The 18,629-nt window shown below is 35.8% G+C and overlaps 2 protein-coding genes across 2 annotated transcripts; both read right to left on the bottom strand.

Annotated features, from left to right (window-relative positions):
* Positions 1-65: 65 nt before the first annotated feature.
* Positions 66-5,047, bottom strand: LOC114732372 (kinetochore protein NUF2 homolog). The gene is made up of 7 exons (XM_028919660.1): positions 4,781-5,047; positions 3,763-3,975; positions 3,356-3,446; positions 3,090-3,269; positions 2,105-2,194; positions 585-692; positions 66-247 (listed from the first exon to the last, which is right to left on the bottom strand). Exons 1-7 carry the CDS (start codon positions 4,942-4,944, stop codon positions 173-175), a joined length of 921 nt encoding a protein of 306 aa, XP_028775493.1. The 5' UTR covers positions 4,945-5,047; the 3' UTR covers positions 66-172.
* A 1,110-nt stretch (positions 5,048-6,157) lies between these two features.
* Positions 6,158-17,609, bottom strand: LOC114732381 (cocosin 1-like). The gene is made up of 3 exons (XM_028919665.1): positions 17,391-17,609; positions 16,571-17,303; positions 6,158-6,460 (listed from the first exon to the last, which is right to left on the bottom strand). The coding sequence occupies exons 1-3, from the start codon at positions 17,584-17,586 to the stop codon at positions 6,340-6,342; spliced, it is 1,050 nt and encodes a 349-aa protein (XP_028775498.1). The 5' UTR covers positions 17,587-17,609; the 3' UTR covers positions 6,158-6,339.
* Positions 17,610-18,629: the final 1,020 nt, after the last annotated feature.

Below are 18,629 nucleotides of genomic sequence, written 5' to 3'. Positions count from 1 at the left end.
TCAAACAAGGTGTTTGGAGTTGAGTTAACAAGGACAGGAAATATTACATCCACAATATATCTCATATCTTGAGTAGAGCCGCTCTTGTATGAACTTAATTCAAATCAAAACTAACAAAAATAAAAGGTTTCAGTCTCCCATATTCATGCAGAATTCACAGCAACTAAACAAATCAAAATGTTAGAGGCAACACCTGATCTTGTATGGCTTGCATCTGAGCAAAGTGCTTTGACATTTTCTTCTCAACCTGAGAAAAACAATAGTAAGAAATATATCAGATCTGGCATGGCCTGTATGCATTCTTATATTTATCAGCAGTTGCATTATAAGATTTAAAAAAAGCCTAAACCTCTCATAGGGATATGAAACTGAAATTATTAAACCAATTGAAAACAAATAAAGAAATGAACAAGGTCTATAAGTTCAACTTTGAACTCTTTATCCAAGATTAACGTTCAAGAATTAAGGAAAATACTTTTTTTCACTTAGATAAAATATAGACCTCATAATATAATCGACAGAAGGGAAAAAAAAAAGAACATGCATATGAAGTTGAATAATTACCATGGAAATGAATAAAATACCTTTGAATAAAGGTCAACAAGGGCATTCTTCTCATGGAAAGTTTGCATGGCTGATCTTTCCGCATTCTTAGCTTCTTCTCGAGCTAGTTTTTGTTCCTCCAATGCTCTCTGAGCGAAATTGTGCAAGAGAATTTACGAGTCAAAGTTGGAAAACAAGTATTAGGTATCAAAAACAACCCAAAAGACTTCAACAAGCATCTATCTTTAGTCAGGTCAACATTTTATTTCGTTCTTTATGTCCTTGTAAACATACCTTGATTAAGTTTTTCCTTAAGCTTAATTTATCAATATTTTTCCTCATCCTAGAGGGCCTAAATAAAACCCCTTGTTCAGACTGGAATCATGAGAGAATCAGAGCATTAATTACTGAACCCTCGAATGATATCACAGCCTCATAGGCCTGATCCCTTTTTATGCCAAAATATGGTCAACAGCCAATGAAGGGATTGCCAATAACATACCAACGAATATCACTATTGACAAACCAACAAATTTAGTTACTTTGAATAGACTCAATCGCTGTCATATTCATCTGCAAGAAAGAGAAGGATGACTGCCTAAACAGAGAAGCTGCCCAGAAATGACTCAATGTAATGTTTGGAAAGCCAAGAACAAGCGAGTGATGTCTTAGCTTATAAGCTTGATGAAAACCAATATTGGAAAGAAGATTGATTATGCCATCCGAGTTGTCCCCAAAAGTTCTGGAGATCACATTTAATATATGATTAATTGCCGCAAATCACATTTAAAATGTCATATTCTATGTTTTAAGGTGTTTTTAACTTGTTACTGAATGTTACAATCAGACACATCTTACAATAAATTATACAATTCAGGAGTAAAAAATGTTTTCCAAGTCATGATACATGTCACAATCTGACAACTGTGGTTGTGTGTATTAAATCCCCTCTTGTGGGGAGCAAACCACATCTAAAACTTGTCTACCTTGTTGCAATATGTTAGGGTGGGAACAACCTGTTTCAGAGGGATAGGTGAGAAGTGGCTTGCGCAAATATCATAACCCTATACATGACTTAGTTCAAAGGTGCAGCTTACTGTAATACAGCTAGCACCAGCCAAGTGCAAATTCTTTCTTTCCATACTTCAACAATTGACAACAACTAATTAAGCGCTTATAACAATTGTAGCTTCAAGACAACACTAAAAAAAAAAAAAAATCTTGATTATGTAAATTTAAAGTAAGCATTAAAGGAAAAGGGAAACACTACCAAAACCAGCTACTTCATCAAAATTAGAAAAAGAATTAGATCTTACTGTGGTGAATGGTACCAACAAGAATGAAAATAATCCAATAACTGCAATAAAGAAAACTTCAGAAAAGCAAATCACGGCAGGAAAAGTAAAACTATATAACCTACTAATTGCTAAATGAGACACATAAAACTAATTGGTTCAATCATGCCTGCAGAAGTACCAGAGTTATTAACACCAATAAACTTGATGGACAAACATTTTTAACTGATGCCCATTGAAAACTAAGAAACGACTAAAAATAGTACCTGCAATTTATCAGGGGACTGAACAACTTTTGATCGTAGGTTTGCATTTTCTTGAACACTTTGTACAAGGGTAAACTCAGCAGAAGAGATCTGCGGTCAGAAAAGGGAAATGGATAATTGAGGACTAATATGACTGAGGAAAAAAAGCCAACCCCCCCCCCCCAAAAAAAAAAAACGCAGTGTTCTGACTGGAGGGAAGAGAGAATGGGAACTAACAACAAAGACTAAGTAAATCTCAATAATTAAATTGAAACAAAGCTAGAAGCAAGTAAAGTAGCAAGCTACAATGAGGCATGCAATGAAAACCCATCTGCTGGAACTATCTGGAAATAGAGTCATCTTCACACGAATGAATGATAACTTATCCAGAGAAATACAATGGAATTGCTGATTCTTACAAGCAGAAAATGGATATTGTAAGTACAGTGAGATCTGTCATAAATTTGGCTCTCCTATTTCCAAATGCTCTACAAAATAACCAAATTAAGACACAAAAATATAATCAGTCTTGCCACATATTTAATAACTCGCTCTGATAAAATTCCATTATCAGTCAGAGCAGTAAGAGATCTGCATCTACTATCAGTCAAAAGGCCCACTGTTGATATTAACATGGTGGAAAATTAAATGACATCTTGAAATACATACTTGCGGAAATTTGGTGGTCTGTATTTTTCATGTGTAACATATCTACAGTGCAAATGGGTTGAAGGGTATCTTAACGAGTGAGGTGTTTTGGCAAATAAGTATTGAGATGTAGTTTAACTGAAAGAATAGATGACTACGTGGGAGATTTATGACAAACTGAGTCAAAGAGTTCTGGTGAAATAATTTCCGATAAGAGGATTTCGTTGTAGAAATGAAAGTACAAAGTTTGCCTGAGAGACTCAACTCAATGGTGGAAATAAAAAGTTTCAGATGGAGGTGCTGGAAAAAAAATACTTGGGCTTTATCATTCATCTACTAAGTTCTAGCCAAGATTCACCTTCCCATCCATTTCCCCTGTCTTCTCCTTCAACTTCCGAAAAGTAGCTCTAAGTGACATCTGGTTGGTGTTAAGGGCAGCAATGGTTTGACGCAGTTCTTTAACTTTTGCATCCACCTCTTGAACAAGAGTTGCCTCCCTTTCCCTGGCTTCATTGTAGCCATCAATTTCTGACTTCAACTGTAATGGAAAACTGAAAGCATTCAATGAAATCTGATGCCCTGAAAATAGGTAAAATAAAAACAATTTTGGTATCAACTATAAACCTGCAAGATCTTTGTTTCCTGATCTCTCTGCTGTTCCTCAAGAAGGTTGACTTCATCCACTATGTCTGTAATCGAATTCAATCTCGTTTCTCTAAGATTACAAAAAAAAAAAAAGGTGCCATAAGATAATTGAAAAGCAATAACAGAAAACGCTGTGTGCCAGCTACTTTGAAGTCCTCGACAGTGCCTCCATGACGCAACTGACCTCTTGAGAGTTTCAACCCATCACCAAAGGTTTTTCCCCAAGTAGTTAACACACACAGAAAATCTCCATTCTAAACCAAGAACCCAACTTCATTAGCTCACTAAGGAATGTATTTTCTTCCCCTCTACATTTTAAGGCTTCTACTTTCTATGTTTACCTAATTTCCCACAAGTACATGGAGCCAAGGCAAAAAAACATTCACCTATGCAGACAGAAATTTAGAAGTGCGCCCAGGAAAAACTCTGTTCTATCAGCCTCGGGTGTTAAAAGATCTTTGAGGGTAAAGTTCCTCGGGCAATCCAACGAGGCCACTACTTCCTTTATTCTGCTGTACATCTTCATTACCCGAACAGAGTCAACATGGAAGTCTGGGTTCTCAAGATGCTCTAGAGCAGCAAACTCAACATGGTCTTCCCTGTCCAAATTAGAGACTTTGTAAGTAAAAGAAGGCAGCAGGCACTAAAGAAAAAGTAACATGGGATTTCCAATACTATAAAGACTTGAACAGAGGGAACAACATGAGAGCAACAATAATTTTAAAATTGAAATGTTCTGATTTCCAAATGGATAAGCCCTAGATTACAAATGGTCCAAATACATATGTAGTTATATATACCTATCATCAAATGAAGCATAACAATTTCATTTTTCCTATAACAATATGAAAAGTGCATGGTTTAATTGGAGAAACATACATTTGTTCAATTATTATTATTAGAGACTCATAAGCTTGTTGTTTTTTAATTGGAGAGCCTAATGGCAAGAATGTAGAAAATTGCACATAATTTTTATCCATTGCATGTAACGGAAGAAGCAAGTTGGGAAGATCCACTTTTCCGAGTCTTACAAGTGCATACTGAACTTTTGGGGAAGAGGAGATTATTCAACACGTTACTTACGGATATTTGTCTCTTGGATTCAAATTATTTAATAGTATACAGTTTCTGTATAATATAAAACTAAATCTGCTAAAAGTGCCCACCCCGCATTCAAAAAGCCCTCCTTGGCGTCTGTATGACATCCCTTTACATGAAAACATTCAGTTCAAGCTCACATTTCCTTTCCGTAAGCCATTACCGGAGCATGAGAACAAAAGCCCTCTTTGAAATTGCAAGGGGAAAAAAAACTTAAAGCCAACTGGACAGAAAACCAACACAGTCATGTCTGACAAAAATGAGCGAGAATGACAATAGGGTTAAAGCGGAGTGTGGAGATGTTACTCGGGAAGAGAGTCGAGGTGATTGAGGATCCGGAAGTAGAGGTCCCAAACAAAGTCCATGTTCGGGGTCATGAGTTGATGTTCGGACACATTTGCAATCTGAAATTGCGCCAAAATAGCAGTGATCTCGGGGCGCGAAAGCCTGGGGTACTCGAACTTGGACATCGCTCTGGGTTTTCGTTCGGTGACAACGTATGGATTATGGAGGAGAAAGAAACAATAGGGTTGATTCAGAGCAAAAAGGGAAAGGAAATTCAACTCTACATGTGAGCCGGTGAGACGAAAAGAACCAGGCGAGCGACGCAAGAAGAGACCTTTCCCGCCCTTTTCCTGTATTCATTTTCCCCTCTCTGGAAGTATTTAAAATAGTAAAGCGAGGCTCAATTATTTCCCTCATTCTTTGATATAATAACTACTATTCCCGGTGCTAATTATAAGAGTTAATTAATTAATTTAAAAAGATTAAAAAATAATTTAAATTAGTTATTTGTAATAAATAAATGTTGTTTTTTCTAAAATATCATTGCTAATCAAATGTGTTGCCTAAAACTATCATTATTAGAAGGATTATCTTAAAAAAATACATAAATATAAGAGATAAAGTGGATTGAGTTCTTATATTTAGAACCAAATAAAAGTCAAATAAGGTTTTATATTAAGGACCAGAGATAGTGTTTAATTAATTTAAATAAATTTAAAAACTCAAATAAATTATGTATTAGTTTATGAGTTAGGAAAATTATTTTTTTAAAAAAATAATAAATATGATAAATAAAATAAATCATAATATATTTACAATAAAATTCAATCTCTAAATATTTTTGACATTTGAGAGCAAAGGGAGTAACTAGATGTTGGGGAAAATAAACTATAATGTGTTGGTGAAACAATAAAATAATTTACCATTACATGAAGTTTGGCGTGAGATAAGTTACTCTTTTTATTGAATAGATATTTCCATTTTAGACCTTTTGTTTGGAATTGTTTTAGGAATACGAGGTCCAGTCAATATTTTCCACTATTCATCCTTTTCTTTTATTAATCTTATTCAGCCTTCTTTATATAAATAAATAATGCGTGTAAACTAAATTGTCTCCTTGGTAAATTATGAATGTTAAATAATGAAGGTGGCAGTTGTAAATTATTGTTATCTTGATGTCAAAAAATTGTTATCTTAATAAATAATAAATTTAGCACTTATTTTTAAATACACAATGCCAATGGGCCTTTATTTTTTATTTCTCTAAGATTGTAAATATTTACAACTTCTACTTCCAATATTTAACAAATAAAATAAACTAGATATTATATATTCAACTGAAACCATCGCATGTACATATAGTACTTATCTTTATTTGGACACAAGCATAAACATTTATTGAGTTTTGCTGAAATATATATAATATGCAAATGAAAACTCCATTCACTTCTAAAACTTGCTCAAATATTTTGAGTAAATTTTATTCTGACTCTTACTGGAATCACACAAATCACGCCCTTGTCTTCTTTGAAAATTAAAAGACACAATTCAATTAATTATTGAGATTTGTGGCTTCAATCCTAGTTATTGGACAAGAAGGGTTTCACAAAATCAGAATCCACATTGAGAGCCACTTCTAGCACTTGAGGAGACATGGCCTCCCATATTGACGGCTTCCCTGCTAACTCTTCAAACACAGGCCTGCAAATAATTCAATTGACATGAATATGATAATAATTGGAAAATATTAATATCTGAGGAACTGTATAGTTCATAATTTGTACATAATAGAACTTGCTATTAATTATATATATAATTGAGAAAGATATTTGAAGTCATTTAATGAAGTTTTTTAGTGAATGACATATCCAAAGAGCTAATTGTTAATAGATATGCTGCGTGATTCATATAACCAATGTGATGTTCTTATTATACTACCTCCAGTCCTAACTATAAAAGCCAGTTGACTAATTTGAAGAGAGTAAGGAAGTAAGTTGAGTTAGTTATTTGTCCTAAATAGGTGTTGTTTTTCCTAAAATATTCTTACTAATCAAGTGTATTGACTAGAACTATTATTATTAGAAGGGCCACTTTGAAAAAAAATACATATAAATATGAGAGACAAAGTGGGTTGGGTTCTTATATTTATGACCAAAATAAAAATCAATTAACAGGGTGTTATATTAAGGACCAGAGATAGTATATGTTTTGAATTTTCAAATGCGACATGTGTTTTTATAAAAGAGGAAAACTGTTTGGAACTGTGGTTGGATCTTTCAAGGCTTTCTTTGGTTTCGCGATTTAATAGTAGAAAAAGCAGCTTATTTAGCTCACAAGTATATTTTGGGGAAAAAAATTTTTAGTTATTTGGGTGAGTTTTTGACCCATCCTACTTATAGACCAAAAGGTGGATTGTGAAACATAATTATCGAAGTATTTAGATAGAATCAAAACCATGATTTTAAAAGCTTTTTTATACGAAGTAAAGATGTAGAGAAATTTATCTTGATTTGCGGAAAAGTGCTTTTCAGAAGCACTTCTGATACTTCCCAAACATCAAGCATATAAGATCTAAAAGCAACTTTTCAATTATGATTTACGTGATATGAGATAAGCATGTGAGGGGAGCTTTGTATTGGCACTACAAGAAAATGTTGAGTTAGCAGCGGAACACTTCTAGCGGTTCAAGCAAAACCGCTAGAAACTCCAACATTTCTAGCGGTTTTAAGAAAAACCGCTGCAAATTAGCGACGCTTTGACCATTGCCCGCATATTTCTAGCGGTTATAACCTAACCGCTAGAAATTCAGAGCTAGAAAATTTCCCGGGGTTTGGCGGGAACTTGGCGCCAAAATTGTAGTGTTTATTTTCTAGCGGTTCGGGCCAATAAACCGCTAGATTAGGAACATTTCTAGCGGTTAACACATGAACCGCTAGAAACTTTTTAATTTCCCGAGGAGTTTTTATGTGACCGTTGCAATGCAGAGAAACCGAGAGAAATTTCTAGCGGTTCATGTAAAAACCGCTAGAAATTACTAGCGGTTTGTCTAAAAACCGCTAGTAATTTCTAGCGGTTTTTACATGAACCGCTAGAAATTTCTGTAAATTCCCGAGGTGCGGTAAATGGGTTGGTGACCGTTAGGCTTTTATAGCGATTTTTCCCAGAACCGCTAGAAATTTCTAGCGGTTTCTACATAAACCGGTAGAAATGCTCGGCCTATATATACCCCCCTTCACTTTCACTTCTTCAATCGTTCAGGAAGCGAAGCTCTACTGAATTTTCTCCACAAAATATATCCGAGTTCTGGTTTAGTTGCAAATCCTTATTTTCAGGTAGAAGTAGTAATTTATTGATAGATAATTTTTATTTTTATGTTTTATTTTATTTAATTTATTATGTTGTGGCTTATAAATAATTTTTCTTTTTATTTTATTTATAAATAATTACTATCTGTTGTTATTAGGATGAGTCGTCGGCCAGGGAAGGAGCCAGTTGATCCTGAGAGAGCTGGACCCAGTGAGGATCATCATGATGCTGGTGAGCCATTCCCCAGCATTATGACTACGATCTCAGCGAGGAGGATATCCTCAGTTTTATGGAGCAGGATGATATTGAGCGGACTGAGGAGGCTCATTTTACTGGGGATGAGCAACCTCATGCTGATGCTGATGCTGCTAACGAAGAGGAGGAGGAGGAGCAGGATCAGGGGAATGAGAACCCCCAGGCTGCGCAGCGTCCTGCTCCCAGACGTCAGGCTGGTTTTGAGGTGGAATTTGTCGGTAAGTATTTATTTAACTTTTTTAAATTTTGATAAGTATTTAATTTATATAGAAATTGAATTAATTCATTGATATATAATTTATTTCTTAATTAAATTTTGCAGACACTGAGGGGAACAGGTCCTATAGGAGGCTGACAGCCAGAGAGCTGTCGATGATGACGAGCAGACGAGTGGTTGTGCCGCTCAATGAGTTGGGCCAACCGATGAAAAAAGGTGGCCAGTTGTACAACAAGTACGTGCGCCTCCTTGGTCAGCAGTGGACGCTGTTCCCCATCTACGTGCAGGACTGGAAGAAGATCACCTCAGAGAAGAAGCAGCAAGGTTGGGAAATGATGAAGGTAATATAAAATTGTTATTTATAATTTTTTTAATTTAAATAAATGATTATATATTTTTTTCAAATAATTTAATTGTTTGATTATAATTTTTTATTTATTTAATTTGTTTGTTATTTATAATATTTTTAAAAGTAGTTAAATGAATATATATTTTTTATTTAAATTATTTAAAAGTAGTTAAATGAAAATAATTTGTTATTGATTTCATTAATTTATTACTTATAATAATTTTAAATTTAGTTGAGTAAAAATATTTTTTCATTTAAATTACTTAATTGTTTAATTATTATTTGTTTTTGATATAATTTATATTTTATTTATAATATTTTTAAATTAGTTAAAAACTAAATATTTTTATTGAAATTGTTTAATTGTTTGTTTATAATTTGTTATTTAGTTAATTTATTATTTTAATCATAGAGTAAATTTATTCTGGGGGAGGAGTTGAGGGCTGACACGATCAAGAGGCTTGGGATGGCATGGAAGAACAGGAGGGCCGACCTATGGAGGGAGAAGAAAGGTGACGGGACGAGGCCCCTCCAGGAGATACTGGCAGATGTACCTGGTGGAGTCCCAGAGCAAGACTGGTCCAGTTACGTCTATTTTAGGATGACGGCTGACCAGATGGTATGATAATATTGTATTAATTATAATTTCTTTATTTTTTATCCGACTTGACTGATTTAATTTAATTTTTTTACATTTTGCTTCAGGCTCTTTCTAGGAGAAATGCTGGGAGCGTCAGGCATCAGACGATACGTCATAGGACTGGATGCAGGAGCTTTGCGATAACTTATGACGAGATTGTGAGTACTTGAAATAAATTTATTAAATATGTATATGTATTTAATTTGTAACTAATTATTTCTTTGGTTTCATTTACAGAGGGAAAAGATACGGCAGGAGAGGGGATACACGGCCACTTATGGCGAGATGTGGCCGATGGTGTATAGACCTCGAGACGGGCGTGCGTTGGATGAGGTTGAGGAGATAGCAGTAAGTAATAAATTAAATATTAATATAATATCACAGTGTAAATATCATTATATTATAATTAACTTCTTTATATTAATTTTGGTAGGCACGGATGACTCAGGTCGATACTGAGTTGCGTGAGTCTCAGGGGTCTGCCTTGGACCCCACCGCCTCACTTTTAGCGGGTCGTGGCCGGCCGTAGCACCCTGGTCGAGTTAGCGGGCTTGGGCTTGGACCTACACCGACTAGGTTGCCCCACTCAAGTGGCGCTGGCCCTTCATATACTGCCAAGAGCTCTCAGGCAAGTGCGAGAGCGAAGCGGCCGGGTTCCTCATCCTCAAAGGAGTTGCGAGAGGAGCTCAAACAAGAGTTAGAGGCCAGCATCGAGGCCAGGGTGGGGGCCAGGATCGAGGAGCGTGATTGTCAGCTGCAGGAGCGTGATGCTCAGTTCCAAGAGCAGCTTGACCAGCTCTTGGCAGCTGCTACGACTATGCGTCATGTGGTGGTCAGTATGGCTCCAAACATCTCAATTCCAGAGATCCCCGACCTACGCCTGCTACCAGTCCCGCCCCTACCCCCCATCCGCCATTCCAGTCCTAGCAGGTTGAGCGGCCTGCCCACCCCCAGCCGGAGGATTCAGCGGAGGATGATCACGATGATGCTGCTTCTACCCCTCACCCATGATTTATCTTGCTTTCATTGTATCGGATTTTATTAGAATTTTGATTTTATGATTTTACTCAGAATTTAGATATTTATTTAAATTTTATATTTATTTGTTTACTTTATTTATTTATTTCTATAATTTTATTTATGTCAAGTATTAATTAATATTGAAATATTTATTTATTTATTACAACATGAACATTACAATTTATTAAACACGTTAAACATGTTAATTAACCAAAATAATTCTATAATTAAATATTAATTTAATAAATATTTATTTTTGTAATGTTATTAATTTATTGCGCAGTATTTATATTTAATATTTAAAAATAATATAATTTCTAGCGGTTAATAAACCGCAAGAAAATCAAGGCGAAATATTTCTAGCGGTTCTAAAATCGCTAGAAAATTCAACCTAATCTCATCTGGTTTTGAAACAACCGAAACTTTTCTAGCGGTTACAAAACCGCTAGAAAATTATAATTTTCTAGCGGTTTTGTAACCGCTAGAAATGTCAAAACCGTTGGAAATAAAATTCCCGTTAAAACCGCTAGAAATTTCTATCGGTTTGTAACTGATATTTTGAATTTCTAGCGGTTAATAACCGCTAGAAAATGAAAATTTCCGTTAAAACCGCTACAAATTTGTAGCGGTTTTGTAACCGCTACAAAAAAATGACCGTTCCACTTCGTTGGCAGCCTCCTTTATAAGCTGAAGCACTTCAACTGAATTCCATTTTAACTTCTCTTTGAGCTTCCTGTGTCATATTTTCACGAAATTTGAGCAATATTAGTGATGGATAATTCGTGGATCAACTTGTACCGGTCGACTCCGCAATACTTGGCTGGTCTAAACTATTTCTTGGATTTTGCTTTCGCCAATGCTGCCGTAAATGGTAAGATTCAGTGTCCCTGTCCTAAATGTAATTTCAAAAAGTAGCATCCTAAAGATATTGTTAGAGAACATTTAATCTTTAAGCCCTTTCCGCGAGAGTATGTATTTTGGCAACTACATGGGGAACGGCTAGATATGGGTGCTGAGTCAGTTCCAGTAATTTCACGGATGGGAGTTCGAGTGGATGAAGCCGATGCCGTGAATGATGCTGTGCGTGATGCTTTTGGTGTTCACGAAAGCCCGAATCCCAATGAAGATGAAGTAGAGGGACCTCAACCGGAGTTTCTAAGAAACGAAACTGCTCGGGAATTTTTTGACCTCATGACCGAAGCTGACAAGCCTCTTTATTCTGGGTGCACAAAGTATTCAAAGTTGTCATTCTTGGTGAGGCTGTATCACATCAAATGCTTGTGCGGTATGACTGACAAGGCAATGTCCATGTTGCTAGAATTACTGGGAGATGCTTTCCCCTAAGCTAAATTCCCTCCATCTTTTTACGAAGCAAAAAAGATTATTAACAAGCTTGGCTTGAACTATAAGAAGATAGATGCATGCCCAAACGACTGTATGCTATACTGGGGAGATGATGCCAACAAAGAGATTTGTACGAGATGCAAGACGTCACGCTATAAGTCGGTACGGAAGGATAAGAAGCAAAAGAAGAAACCGGCCAAAATTCTCAGGTACAAATTATTACAGTGTGTTACTTGTTCCGTCTCTAAATATTCGATATTTGAAATTCTTAAAACTATTGATTATGTCATCAATTTTTTTAAATTGAGTCGATATTTAGTATTTAAATATTCGGTATTTTAAATTTTTAATATATTATTTTCTTAGATACTTTCCTTTGAAACCACGGTTGCAAAGAATGTATATATCATCAAAAATGGCTCAGCACATGAGGTGGCATGCGACTGAGGAAAATCTAGATGGTAGGTTAAGGCACCCACGAGACTCGGAGGCGTGGAAAGCATTTGATGCGAAATTTCCAGACTTTGCCAATGATCCTAGAAATGTACGTCTTGCATTGGCAACCGATGGTTTCAATCCCTTCGGAAACATGAGCACAAGTTACAGTATCTGGCCGGTGGTGTTAATTCTATACAATTCACCACCTTGGATGTGCATGAAGCAGAGCTTTTTTTGCTTTCCATGATCATTCCTGGCAAGAAAGCACCAGGAAATGATATTGACGTATACCTACAACCGTTGATACACGAATTGATCGACCTATGGACGAATGATGTTGAGGCATATGACTTACATGACAAGCAACTATTCAATCTCCGTGCAGCCTTGATGTGGACAATAAGTGATTTTTCCGGTTTGGGAACTTTGTCTAGCTAGAATGTGCATACTGGGTTGGCCTGTCCTGAGTGCAATTTTGATTCTGTGCCATGTCGCCTTCCACACAGTCGCAAGTGGTGCTTCATAGGACATCGACGGTTTCTTGATTCCAAGCACAGACTTAGATTGCAACGGATTCGCTTTGATGGGAAATAGGAGAAGAGAGATCCTCCTGTTACTTTGTCTGGTATGGATATTTTGCGGCAGTTAGAAGATGTTAATGTCGAGTTTGGTAAGAGTGTGGATCCCGAACGATTGGGACGACGATCTCGTGGGACATCTGATACGCAACCTATGCAATGGCGGAAGAGAAGCATATTTTTCACTCTTCTTTATTGGGAATCTAATTTGCTACGACACAGTTTGGATGTTATGCACATTGAAAAAAATGTGTGCGATAATGTGCTATATACGTTGATCAATGAAGCTGGAAAGTCCAAAGACCATCTCGCAGCTAGAAAAGATTTACGGGCCTGGGGAATTCGTGAAGAGGCTTGGCCTGATGAAAACGACAAGTTTCAACCAGCTAAATTCACCTTGACAAAGCAGAACAAGGATATCTTCCTCTCGACGTTGAAGAACGTAAAAGTACCAGATGGATATTCTAGCAACATCTCAAGGTGTATCGATCTGCAGGCTCGAAAGATTACTAGGTTGAAAAGTCATGACTCTCATGTTCTTATGCAACAGTTACTTCCATTGGCCTTGAAAAACACACTTCCTTCTGATGTATCAGTGGTTTTAGTAGAATTATGTTCATTTTTCAAGAAGTTGTGTGTGAAGGTCTTGATAGCGAAAGAGTTTGATCAGCTGCAAAATAAAATTATTCTTACACTTTGTCACTTGGAGATGATATTTCCTCCATCATTCTTTACTGTTATGGTTCAATTGACTGTCCACCTTGTTCGAGAAGCAAAGGTTGCTGGCCCAGTTCACTATCGATGGATGTACCCTATAGAGAGGTACTAGAGTATCTTTTATTCTCGCCTCTTTAAATTTCATATTGTTCTTTCATTTACTCGTAATTATTAATGCAATTTTAACTTATAGGTACTTGGAAAAATTAAAATCATATGTTAGGAATAAGGCATGGCCTGAGGGGTCAATAGCAGAAGGTTATTCCGAAGATGAGGTCCTAACTTTCTGTTCAAGGTACTTTGATGACATGGAGACATCTTTTAACCGCTCGCGTCGCGTAGATGATTCTCCTCCTGGTCCTTCCACGTCAACTTTATTTCCTCCTGTTGGGAAACCAGTTGGAGGATATGAATTCTTCAGACTCACTCCTACAGAGAAACTCCAGGCACACAGACACGTTTTGATAAATTGCAGCCAAGTTGAACCCTTCATGCAGTAAGTATATATATCATATAAGCTCACTAGCTTTTACACTTTATATTTGTTTCTTACTGACTCTTCTAACAAATTACACTTTACTGTAGTGAGTTTAGGAGTTACCTCAGGCGTCAGCTACGGGGGCATGCGCGTTCTGCTGACATTGATAAAAGAGTCCACAAAGAGTTTCCCAGTTGGTTTACACGTCGAATACGTAATGACAACAGCCCATACACAGATGAATTCAAAGCTCTTTTTCTCGGTCCGTTAGACCATGCACGAAGGTTTACCGCGTGCAATGTCGACGGCTTCAAGTTCTGTACGGTTGGACGTGATCAGGGATTGCTCACACAAAACTCTGGAGTTTGCGGGACATTCGGAACGAGATGTTATGCTAGCAGTAGTGATGGCGATATGCGCTTTGGAGGCGTCACTTACTATGGAAAGCTAATTGACATTATTGAGTTGAGTTACCAGCTTTTCACTGTGACACTGTTCAAGTGCTCCTGGGCAAATACGACAACTTCACAGGGACTCGCTACTGACCATTTGGGCATCACCTCAGTTAATTTCTCTAAACTTATTCATACGGGGGCATCTGAAGATGATGAGCCATATATCCTTGCTTCTGAGGCACACCAAATTTACTATGTCGAGGAGGAGAAACATAAAGACTGGAATATGGTCGTTCACCTCAAGCCACGGGATCTTTATGATATGGGTGATGGTGACATTATTTACGACAGTGAACCCTTCCAACCCTCGAATTTCAAAGACTTCTTTCCTCAAGGAGATGATGATTTGCCAATTATCAGGTACACGTCTTTTCTTAAATTATTTAAATAATTAACTACTAATTACTAATTTTTTCCAAATACATTATAAATTTAACAAATTTTTTTAAAATGTGTCCTTTCAGGCCGGATGATAATGGAGAATAGCAGCATCCAAAATTTTTATTATTAAAAAAATTTTCCGTCTATAAATACATATGTATAAATTAAAATTCGTACAGATTTTTTAAAAATAAAAAAAAATTTATAGCGGTTACATAACCGCTACAAATACATATGTATAAATTAAAATTTATTATACAGAATTCTAATTTGTAGCGGTTATTAACCGCTACAAATACATATGTATAAATTAAAATTCGTACAGATTTTTTTTTAAAAAAAATTGTAGCGGTTACATAACCGCTACAAATTTATTATACAAAATTATAATTTGTAGCGGTTATTAACCGCTACAAATATAACCGCTACAAAATACTAGCGGTTAGGTATACGCTAGAAAATGACTAACAGCTACAAAATGCAATAAAACGCTACAAAAACACCGCTACAAATGTGTCGCTGATCTCTATAAATATCATATCTTCTCTACATTCATTTACTCCATCTCTTTTCTTTCCTCTCCTATTCTTCTTCATAATTCTCTCTTTTTTTCTTACTCTCTCATATGGTGGTTTCTTTCTCTTTACTGTATGGTAAGTGAATTTTATTTTATAATTCATTGTATCTTTTATTTGTTTTTACTTAAAATTTACTAACATATTTATTTCTCCTTTTCTTTCAGATTTTTCTTCTTCACACTTGTCATACCCTCCTCAACTGATTCAAATACTCCTCAACTTAACACTATAGGTTCAATATTACAAACTATCTCATCTTCAATTCAACTATCTTATTAAATATTCAATTCAATTATCTTATTAAATTAAATTCACTTCTTTTGACACACTCATAATTTAATTACATATTGTTTATTACAAAATTTAAATATATAAAATGTAACATATTACTAATTATACAAATTAACAAAAATTCTTCAACATAATTTATTTAATGGTTTGTAAAATTATAATATGAAAAACCACAAATTTTTTTCTGGCACGGTAAAAATTTCTAGCGGTTCAAAACCGCTACAAATATTTCATGAAATTTAAATTTTGCGCCAAAATTTCTAGCGGTTCAAACCGTTAGAAAATTTTTTTGGCGCCATTCCAAAAATTTAATTGGCGGGAAAATTTAATTTCCCAGAAATTTCTAGCGGTTCTATAACCGCTAGAAATTTTGGCACGCTAATGAAATTATTTAATTCTCGGCAAAATGAGATTTGGCTTATAATGTTTCTAGCAGTTATAAAACCGCTAGAAATTTTTTTCCTTTAAGCATTTTCTAGCGGTTATGAACCGCTAGAAATTCTCTAGCGTTTTGACCATGCTGTGTAGCGGTTGCCGTAACCGCTAGAAATTTTTTCTTGCGCCTGGTTTTCTAGCGGTTTTGTTAACCGCTACAAATGTTATTTGTTGCGGTTAGAACCGCTAGAAATGTGTCACTTTAACCACTATAATTGACATATTTTTTTTGTAGTGTGGCTTACATAAAAGTGTTTATAAGTACTTATTATCACAAGCAAATCCAAACAGGTCATCGTTCACTTTAGTATTAGAAGAGATGAACTCACTTTTTTGTTGTGACGATAGAGTAGAACTCCATTCCATCTTCGCCAGCAATCTGTGCAGCCACAAACAACTTAGGCACAACAGTTAAATGACCAGCTTCAACTTTATATTCCAACACAAGCTTGCCTTTCAACCCCACAATCTCAATCTTCCCGCTTCCTCTAGCAACATAAATCAATTGAACTGCAGGGTTGGTTAGATATTGTGGTGCCTTAACAGCATTAGGTTCAAGCTTCACTCTGATCACACTCAGCCCAACATCTCCAACAAAAGGGAAATCTAAGTCAGTCAAAGTTTTGACCAACCCTCCATTATTTTTGATCCCATGGTCTGGTTCTGCAGAATCAATGTTGTATACCATCTGTTTGGTCTTGTCCATCTGGGGTTCTGGCATTTTGTGTTGGCCTTTCTGAAGCTTAATGATCAAAGCTCCTTGTTGGCTCTTTGTGAGTTTGTTTGCTTCTTTGTTGTTCAAATTGTAAGCTTTGGTTATGACCTCAGAGGAAAAGCCGCCCATAATTCCTTGAGTTCCACTAAGAAAGAAGTAAGTGAACTGCCCAGGAACATAAGCCTGAGATGTTTCACCCAGAAACTCTATGATCAGTTCAGAATCTCCATTGTTGAACCACCATGAGAGTGCTCCCAAAGGTACTGGGATTACATCTCCTTTCTTCAGCCCCAAAACGACCTCTTTATCAGCGTTTGGGAGCACCATCCCAGCTACGCCATCAGTTCCTGCGTTCAAGATCAAAACTTTAAGGTTAACATATTGATATAAAAGGGTGAATGCTTATATATACAGATACAAAGTTCTTAAGCTACCTCGGAGGACATAGCCAATTTTGGAAGAATCTGCATAGTGAGGGAGAGCAAAGCCTTGAGGTTGAAGAACAAATCGACTAGCACCAACGCTGTTGCTAGCCAGAGCAGGTACCTGAGAAGGTGGCCATAAGTAGTAAGATCCACCATCTCCTTCAAACATGGGTACCGCCTTCTGGGGTGTTAAGTCCATCTCCATTTGCTTTCTCTAATTGGTTTCCGCCAAACGAGAAAAATTTAAACACTTTCAGTGAAAATGTATAGAGACAATGAATATTCTTTCTAACTGTTTCTCTTAATAACTCTTTATCAGGAACATAAAGTCACAGAGAGAGAGTGAGAGAGAGAAGAGAAGAAGAAGAGGAAGAGGGAGAGGTACCTTGTTTTGGAGGAAAAATGGCAGTGAGAGGTACAAGTTATGGGTTTTTATTACAGAGCCAAAGGCGAGTGCTTTATAGATAGAGCCATGCACAGGCCTTTTTTTTTTTCTTTGAAATATGCGTGATCCCTAACTTTTTTTTGGTTGAAATTCCCATTTGTTAGACACCGACGGTAAATCTTAATCACAGATTGATGTAAAAGGACTAGTTTTTGTCTTCATCTTTGCCTCACTTTATGATTTTTCTCATCTGAAGATATCACTAATATCGTTATTTTCTTTTATGTTTGTCCCAAAATGCACGTCATATCATAAATGTTTTCATTTGACCAAAGAGAAATGGAATTTTTATTTCAATAATGCAATGTCACATGGAAGTGTTCAGACCTTTGAAGGACAAGATATAATTGATCTTGCTGTTCTACAGCATTTTAACGTGCCTGAAGTGAACAATTTGAAAATGATTTGGTAAATAGTTAATTATATACATAATTTGATAATACACTAGCGCAAAATAAAATTTTTGCATCAATCCTTCTGCACCAGTTGTTGCAACGGGATGGTAAGTGTAATCAGTGACATTTTCGTACGAGACACTTTTTGCGTTAGTTAACTTAAATAAGATAATCATATAATTATCTAATTTTGTTTAAAGGTAATACTCCAATCCTTAATATAAAAACTAATTTGACTCTCAATATGATCCTAAATATTAAACATCAATCTATTTTATCTTTTATATTTGTATATTTTTCTCAAACATAATCCTTATAGTAATTACACATGTTAAATATTTTATCAAATGATAGTTCTACGTAATACACATGATTAATAAAGGTATTTTAAAAAAGACAATACATATT

This window comes from Neltuma alba, unplaced genomic scaffold (assembly GCF_004799145.2).
Source record: "Neltuma alba isolate B1F8T4 unplaced genomic scaffold, ASM479914v2 tig00012909_pilon, whole genome shotgun sequence".
NCBI lineage: Eukaryota > Viridiplantae > Streptophyta > Magnoliopsida > Fabales > Fabaceae > Neltuma > Neltuma alba.
Note: the sequence above shows the minus strand (reverse complement) of the source record. Positions and strands in the feature narration are given on the sequence as shown.

Bases quoted from the DNA above. Each gene is read 5' to 3' on its own strand.
- LOC114732372 (XM_028919660.1), bottom strand. From the start codon at position 4,944: ATGTCCAAGTTCGAGTACCCCAGGCTTTCGCGCCCCGAGATCACTGCT. The intron at 3,976-4,780 runs GTAACATCTCCA...TAATTTGGACAG, and splicing joins CACCTCGACTCTCTTCCCGA to GGAAGACCATGTTGAGTTTG. The intron at 693-2,104 runs GTACTATTTTTA...AATTTCGCTCAG, and splicing joins AGTCCCCTGATAAATTGCAG to AGAGCATTGGAGGAACAAAA.
- LOC114732381 (XM_028919665.1), bottom strand. From the start codon at position 17,586: ATGGAGATGGACTTAACACCCCAGAAGGCGGTACCCATGTTTGAAGGA. The intron at 17,304-17,390 runs GTAGCTTAAGAA...TCTTGAACGCAG, and splicing joins AATTGGCTATGTCCTCCGAG to GAACTGATGGCGTAGCTGGG. The intron at 6,461-16,570 runs GTGAGTTCATCT...AATTATTTGCAG, and splicing joins TCTATCGTCACAACAAAAAA to GCCTGTGTTTGAAGAGTTAG.